Below are 8,601 nucleotides of genomic sequence, written 5' to 3'. Positions count from 1 at the left end.
GATGGGTGGTCAAGTGCAGTAAAAAGGGGTGGGGCTCAACAGCAGACCTTGAATGAAACCAGCAAAGAAATCCCAACCTGAAGAGACTTTATCCGCCCTTTGTAAATTTCCCCTTGACAACAAGATTGAGATAAAAATCTATACACTCACACACACACACACACACACCTCCACCTTTCTGCCCTGAAGCCCTAACACACACGTGACACATGCAGGCACACACACTAAGCAGCAACAACAGTAATCGGCACAGTTTAATCATATGAGCAAGTGCACGCGTATGTGAGTGACAGGGAGGGAGGGAGGATTATCACCAAATTATACCTGAGGGAATTTTGACAAAATTATGTTTTCAGTTTTAATTACACTAATGCATCAAACAGAAACATGAAGACTCTTTTCAAACCATTTAATTTGTATAAACTCATTTTGTAGAAAAAAAAACAATAACCTTCAGTTGTGTACTCATTAGCAACGAGACCCAACAAGCTTCATAAACAGACTTAAAGCAGAAATAAAAAGCAGTACATGATAAAAACAAAAGTTAAACAGTGCATCAAACTCAGAGACAGCATTTTTATGACAGTGATGACAAATCTGTTTATCTAGGTTTAAACAATTACACCAATAATTGAAAAGTCAATCAAGATATCAATTCTCTGTCTCAACAATGTGTACACACCAAGACACACATATAAAAACCACACACACACACACACACACACACACACACACACACACACACACACACACACACACACACACACACACACACACACACACACACACACACACACACACACACACACACACACACATTCAGGAATGATTTGAGTCAGACATCTATCAGGAACAAACTTGCCGCCCATAGAAGTTAAAGCAGGCAAGGCACAGTGAACTGCAGAGAGCAGAAAAAAACTGTCCTCAGCTTTCACCACTCATTCCCACAGATCAAAAGCACACAGAGTCAATATCAAGGCTGTATGTCCAAAATATTCTCAACCAGGTTGTTGAGTTTGCAGTCTTCCAGTGCTTTGACCAGCCGGCTCAGTTTGGCCGCTCTCCCCTCTGCCTCGATGAAGCGGTTGAGCAGCTGATAGGCTTGCTCATACAGCCCTTCTCTCTCGTACTCGTAGGCCAGGTTGTCTATGGCCGGACCTTTCAGAGCCCGACAGCTCTTCCCCAGGGCCCTCCCTACATACTTCCACTGACGGCCCACTCCGTTAGAGAAACTCTGAACATCTGCCGGTGTCAGCATGCGGTCCTCTGATGGGTTGGAAGATAAAGGATAAAGTAAAACACTAATGTACAGTGCACTTAAACATGATTACATAAACATCAGTTCACACACACAAACAGTATCTATTTCCTAAAACAAGTGGCTAAAAGGACTGGCTGGATGCTTTAACCCTATACATCATCAACAGGGGTTTTTCTATGTACAATATTTTCTACGTTGGAAGCAGAAAACAGGTCATTTAAATGTGTCACCTCTCTACCAATCAGAGACATTTAGCATTCCAGGCCCACCAATCAATATTACTGGACCTTTAAAAACTACCACCTCCTCCTGAGCAGGGACTTAAAAAAAAACTTTTTAAAAAAGGGAAGATCAAATACCCTGGAACTAAATTTAAATCCTGGTATTAAAATGCACTTTTTCCTCAAAAGGTCTGTAGTTCCTGCGCAAACTTCCCCCTTTGATAAGCACATCTGGAGACTATCATACATGCTCCGAAAGAAAAATCAGAGAACATTTACCCGAAGAATCTCTCATACAGTTTCAATGTCTCGCACACATGGAGACACAATGACACTCATCATATTTGTGTCCTCCTGAAAATCGTTCCCTAAATTCACTACCTTTCAAGCCCTGATTTGGTCAATAACCCCTGAGTGAAACACCAGATGAATGCTGCTCTCTGTTCAAGTCTGCTTGTTGGTTCCCAGAAAGTAGTTTACTAACAACACTAATCAAAGCAGCCTCACTTCTTCTATTTTTATTTTCAATAAAAGGTAATTAAATTACAAATTACTCATTGAAATCTACCCTATTAGAGGGACAAAAAATATGGAGAACCCAAAGTAGAGATCATTGGTGGCATTTTTAACCAGTTTCACTTGTTTCTAAATAAAACAAATCCCTGGAGAAAGAGTTAATTTGAGATTGTGCATATAATTTTAATTACTGGATGGCTTTGTTTTGTTCCAGCAGCACCTGCTGTTATATTCACAATGCTTTATCAGAGACTACAGTGTTTAGCCGTTTACTCATCCAGCAAGTGGCTGCACATGGCAATGCATTTCAATAAGCTGTCTGGAATGGTAAACCATGAACTGGATTAGTGAACATACAAAACTTAATTTGTACAGATTTTTTTTCTTTTAAAATTGTTTTATTCGCTTAGTAAATCATTTTTTAGAATCCATATTTAAACCAGTGCAGCTCGGGCTTTAAATGGCACTTGGGGAATAGACGTCCCTCCAGCCTAGATACAATCTGAGGAGGAGGATCTTCATTTACAGGAAGGGAAATTAAATCTTTAATTAAGTATATTAGGAAATCCTATTAACCTTCGAGACATTGAAAATGTTAATTACGGTTTCAACATGAGGTTGAACAATTTACATCAACATCTATGTAATGCAAATACATGATCTGCTGGCACCAATCTCTCCCCATAAACTGATCAGTTCATTAATGGTTGGATTAGTGAGTACTCGGGCAAACAGGACTGAATTCATAGTGTGACTTAAAAAAAATGGTTGGATATTGCATTAAAAAGTTTCCCAACAAGTAGACTCTGACACCAAGCAGTAATGTTGGAAGATAGAAAAAAATACATTTATACTTTTACTTTTGGGTTTTATATTACAAAAGATTTTTATTTAAATATCTGTCTCACATTGCCATACAATCGCCTTCTAACCCCTTGACTATAATTGGACAATGACAGCCTCTGGGACTGACAGCCAACTTTTCTGGCCATATGGTGTGGCCTGTACTCAACAGAGTAGTTGAGACAATGCGTACAAGAATAGATTTTTAGCTATACCTGCGTGCGGATGGCTGTGTACTTTCTGGTCATTCTCTATTCTATTCTATTCTATTCTATTCTATTCTATTCTATTCTATTCTATTCTATTCTGTGTTTCATTTTTTTTTAATCTTCAGTGTGACACCAAGTCTGGGGAGGACACAATATAAAAAAAGCCAAAAGTAGGATTGGCTATAAAGACTCACCAAACACTCTGTTCTGAAACTTGAAGCAGTTGCTGGGGACAGGAGACTCCTCCTGTGTGATGGTGGTGGACTGAGGAGCAGCACCAAGGGCTTGACTCTGTAGCTGCTGCTCCAGGTGATCAATTTCTTCGTCTCGCAGACGCTCCGGCTGAAACAAAATGACAGAATACTGAATATAATAAATCAGAACATTTGGGTAAACTCTCAGCTGATACCTTTTTTGTTTCTTCCTTTTTATCTTTAGTTTTTGCCCCGTCAGATAACACATACTCACTTTTTAAATATTTAACTACTTATTTATCAATGGTACAAACTATACACATAGTCTTTGTAAAGTTATACAAATACATTAATGTTTATATGAGATAAATCATACTGCAGTCAAAATCTTTGGAGTAAAAGAGCTTGTTCACAGATTTTTTGCTTTCTGTTGTTGTTTTCCAAACACATGTAGACTACCACATAAAGTGTCGAGTTGAGCAAGTTGTAGCAGAGAGCGAAAAGAGAGTCTACCTGTGACAGGTGGATGTGCTTTAGGCAAAGTTCCAGCTTGTCCAGATACAGGTCCAAGATATGTGTGCTGGCCTTGAGCTGAGTTTCCACTGTTAACTCTTGAGAGAGAGCGAGAAGCCGGCAGGCATGTTGAGAGAGAGACTGACGCACCGCTCCAGAGCTGTAGCTCTCCAGGAACTGCTGGCATGCCCCCTCATCCACAAACTTCACCTCCACCCCCAGGAAGGGATCAGCATCATGGACCTTAAGTATCTCATAACCACCTAGTCCCCCTGCAGAGTCTGAGCATGGAATGTTACTGATGAATAACCATGACATTAAATGTAAAATACACGTCTCCTGCAGTTTAAAAGACAGGCTATAAAGATATTAAATGCAATGCCCACCTATAAGTGTCAGCTTGATAACTTTAAAGACGATGAACTTTCCCCGATCCCGGTCTTTAAAGAGAGTGAGAAGGTTCACACCGGGACAGAGTGACTGCAGGAACATCACCGCACATCCTGTCCACGTCCCGCCATCCACAGTCCTGTCTGCCATTCTCTGAGTACAGGGAGACACACAGTTCAGTTTCAGCTGTGAGAGGACAACATCTCAATAGGAGATAGGATAAACCCAAATAGATTAGTGCAATAAGGAGTCCCAAATGTATCATTATCACTACTTTAAGAAAACAGACCAGGGCTCAAGATATCTGCTCATGTAGTGTGTGTGCAGCTTAAAAGCATCTGTTTTATAGAGTGAAGTATTTTGCAAACTTAAAGCAAATATCCTTTGAACTTCAAAATGGTTCTAAGTAGAAATCACCAAAAATTCACGAGCAACATCTTCAAACAGCCTTCAGTAAAACCTGGAGACGCTGGTCAGAAAGTTAATGTTTATCTGATTATAAGCTTTAAATGCAACTAAAAAGAAATCTGTTTGGTTTTATTGTTTCCGTAGTCATCAGGGTTTCAGGTTCTTCTTCTATCTTAAGACACCTGAATGCCGCTGCAGCAACAACAAAGAAAACCTTGTCTACATGGTACATGCTTAGTTAGTTTGACAATATATTTGTTTCTAAGGTGCATCAAACGGTCAGTGAGCTATTAAGTAGACAGGCATTATCAACATTTGCACGACTGTTGTGTAACCTTACTACACATCTCCTCTATGAAGCCAAATAAATCAATAGCTTTAACTTTAATCTAAGAGACTGCTTTTTAGAGCCTTTTTATATTTTTGAGGATTTTTGGAAAGGCCATTATTACATAATACTACAAACCTTTTTTCATGAGGATATTAGAGGACATGAATAAACCCAAAACCTAAAAAAGGTTTTTACTGCTAAAGGATTTTTTAAAAAGCAGCTGAAGTGTAGCATAATCATGATTACATCAAAAGCACTACAACACGGACACAATTGATTATTGGCAGAATAAAAATATGCATTTCAGACAGGTACACAATACACAAAATGTTAAATCTTTTGTTTGGTTAAAGTTATTAACCATTTGTTCTATCTGTATGTTTCTGATTTTTTTTTTTACCAATTCGAACTTTGAGAGAAAAGCTTGTAGTTGTTTAGGGTGGAAGAGCTGTTTTCAGTCAAAACAGAACATTCTGGAAAATAGACTCCTTAAACTGAACCACATTCAACATCATCAGTGATTGAACATCAAAGCTAGTGCAAATCTTAAAATTGGAGTTGTTGATGGGTTTCTATCTGGACAGGTCACCAGCTTAACACAGCCCAACACATAGAGACAGACAACCATTCACACACACACACACACACACACACACACACACACACACACACACACACACACACACACACACACACACCAGCATGTTTTGGACTGTGGAAAGAAGCTGGAGTACCCAGTAACAACCTATGCATGCACAGGAAAAACGTTTTAACGCCATGCAGAAAGCAGTCGTGGATTGGTACCAGGAACTTTTCTGTTATAAGACAACAGTGCCAACCACTGCACCACTACACATATGTATTTCTTACTGACTGTCCAAATTTGATGACAAAATCAATTGATATCATCTGAATTACAAAACCTGCAAACCATTAAAAAAAACAAACAGATTTTGAACTTGTGACGTGATGGTAAATTAATCACAACACGCATCTTCATAAAACTGCTGGGACTAAGAACACTTTTATGCCTCCTCTCTGAGCTACAGCCACCCCTGTCCTCTGGTTTCTAGCATTTGTGGCTTCACTACACTTTGCCCTTTTTTACCCCAGCCTCCTTTAGAAATGCTCATTACATAAAAACATGTTTAATCTCAGTCCTCCCCTCCCCCAGCCCCTGACTCTGAATGAAGTACTGAAGCTGGTTGCTAGCTCATGGTGCTGTCTCCACGCAGAGGATGCAGACCGCTCTGCGTGGAAAGAGCATCCTCTGAGCTGGATTATACGTCCTCGTATTTCACTAATACACAGAATGCAGGGCTGTTGGGTCTACAGGAATCTCCACAACTTAGCCAGTATGTAATTATATCCTATCCTATCTATCAGCATACTGGAAGTACATTGGGAGTTTTTTTCACCAGCTGTATGAGGATTAAGTGATCATCAGGAGCTTAAAATACATCATTTAGCTTTTGCTGCCAAAAGGCAACCTCTAGTTTTCCCTGGACAGCTTGTTTTACATTAAAGTGTTAATTTTTCATCCGCTCAAGAATGTGCTTCCTTAAACAAGTGATTGTATGACTTTTATGACACGAAATAATATGTCCTTTGTATCTAAGCACAATACAAAAGAACTGTGAATGGTTGGATCTTTTGAGTGATGTTCATTAAAACATGTAAACTGAACAAAGTGTTAGAAAACAACAAAAAGGGACATGCCTTACATTAGCCTTTGTTTAAGTTGATGAAAGTCTCGTTTTAATAAATAAGATGTATGTAAGCTACCATGACATTATATTTAGGTCCAGGATTGTGCACAATTTCACTATTGCTGGTCGCGAGCATTGAATAAGTATTAAGTTGACAAAGTCCTGAATGACAAGCTGAATGTCATTTTTGGGACCCTGTTACATTATAGTCAGGGCTTGACATTAACACCAGCCAACCGGCCAAATGCTGGTGGATTTCGGCAGTGGCTGGTAACACCGCCGCTCCCACTGGCCACTTTGGCTGGTTAAATTTTATCTCAAACATGTAGCAGAGAGACAAGCAAAAAGATGACTCTGATGACGACAGCTCTGAGGAAATTTAATTTACCTCTCCTTCATTGTCATTCTCATGAAAAAAGAAATGATTTTCTGATTACAATCATTAATAAATATTTAAGCAGACAGTGTCTCTTGCTGAGTTTTTATCAGTTCAATTAATCCCCTTTACCATTTTATTATAAGCAATAACAAACTACTATTTTAATTACCATGTCTGAATAAACTTCATATTTTCATATGAAAGGAGCACAATGTTACACACAACTTTATCAGAGCTGAATGCCTGATTAAGGACCTGTGGATTTTAACATTGATGTAGTCTTGTTTTGAGTGTGCATAGGGGTCATTTACATTTAAAGAGGTTGTAAATCTTTTTCAAGTAAACTTTAGCATGTTATTATCGGCTTTAATAATATTGAACATAAATATCCAACAACAAATTGTGGCCAGTGAAAATACTGAAAGGCTAGTAACTCAGGGATACCACTAGCCACAGTGGCTGGTGAGCAAAAAAGTTAATGTCAAGCCCTGATTATAGTCTATGCCATACCAAGTTTGTTAAAGAAAGTCTACTTAGAGGAGCAAAAAACATATAAGCAGAAACTAGTCCACTTAAAAATAAATAAATAAATAATTAACACTTACAAAATGAAATCGTTTTCCTAAAAAATGAAATACTCAGATCTGATCAACTGGATTGTTCATTGAATTTACTACTACTATCAATGGCAATGGTTTAATCGACAATTAAGTACAAGAAAACAAAATTATGTGACGACTGGCCTATATTTTTCCTTTTTCACACCAGATGTTTTCAGTGTCAGTGTGTCTGGTGCTACTTTTAAATCATTCCAAAGTTATATCTCATTTACTCTCGAGAAAAACAGAATAAGTTACTGTAAGCACGTAAGGTAAGATATTTTAGAGTCAATGTGCTTACTTGCTTAAAATGTAACAAGTATCCAACACTAGCACAAGAGTTGGTGCCATGCGACTCAGATGTGCACAGATGATTTTTCCCCGGCCACAGCACGTGAAGTTAGCTAGTTAACGTGTGACCAACAAAAACGCGCAGTGCGAAGTATTTTTTTACGTAAGGGGAGTTAAAGTTTGTTTCGATGAAACTTCTGTGGTTAAAGTTTGGATAATCAAAGTAAGAGATATAAACATTATACGGACACAGAGTATTGTGAGAGGTACAGTTCGAGTACAGTTCGACTTGATAAACCTCACGTACAGTTGACGACAACTTCGGCGACAGCGAGACCAAACTGACGACTGAAGAAGCACTAAAAAGTTTCAGGACGAAACATCATGCGGATGTGCTTTGACTGGTTGCTTCTACAAACCCTGAAGTAAACCGTTAATTAAATTCGGCACAAACTTACCCAGAAAACTTTGTTGTATTGTTCCGTGACACTTCCTCCTCGGAATCACACCCACCGATACGGCGAAATCTTCCTTCTCTCCTATTGGCTGAACAGAAACAGGGTCGTTCTGTGATTGGTGGAAATCAATATGTCGCTTGGGGCGAAATTCATGACAGGAAGGAAGTTCTTTTTTCAAGAGAAGTACGACCAAGGAGTTTATCTTCTCATCTTGAAAGTAGACATTACTCCATTGTGATTCATGCGAGTGATATCTAATAGTGAATGATAGATTAATAA

At 38.7% G+C, this 8,601-nt stretch overlaps 1 protein-coding gene across 2 annotated transcripts; it reads right to left on the bottom strand.

Annotated features, from left to right (window-relative positions):
• Positions 1 to 282: 282 nt before the first annotated feature.
• Positions 283 to 8,453, bottom strand: tradd (tnfrsf1a-associated via death domain). Of its 2 annotated transcripts, none has more exons than XM_074666283.1 (5): positions 8,323 to 8,453; positions 4,144 to 4,300; positions 3,758 to 4,038; positions 3,245 to 3,392; positions 283 to 1,266 (listed from the first exon to the last, which is right to left on the bottom strand). In XM_074666283.1, the coding sequence occupies exons 2-5, from the start codon at positions 4,295 to 4,297 to the stop codon at positions 974 to 976; spliced, it is 876 nt and encodes a 291-aa protein (XP_074522384.1). In that variant the 5' UTR covers positions 4,298 to 4,300; positions 8,323 to 8,453; the 3' UTR covers positions 283 to 973. The 2 variants fall into 2 exon arrangements, with proteins under 2 accessions (XP_074522384.1, XP_074522385.1); XM_074666284.1 differs by lacking the exon at positions 8,323 to 8,453 and adding an exon at positions 8,172 to 8,307.
• Between the last annotated feature and the right edge of the window lie 148 nt (positions 8,454 to 8,601).

This window comes from Halichoeres trimaculatus, unplaced genomic scaffold (assembly GCF_033239565.1).
Source record: "Halichoeres trimaculatus isolate MK-OKI-2021-1 unplaced genomic scaffold, fHalTri1.1 fHalTri1_scaffold_3, whole genome shotgun sequence".
NCBI classification, from domain to species: domain Eukaryota; kingdom Metazoa; phylum Chordata; class Actinopteri; order Labriformes; family Labridae; genus Halichoeres; species Halichoeres trimaculatus.
Note: the sequence above shows the minus strand (reverse complement) of the source record. Positions and strands in the feature narration are given on the sequence as shown.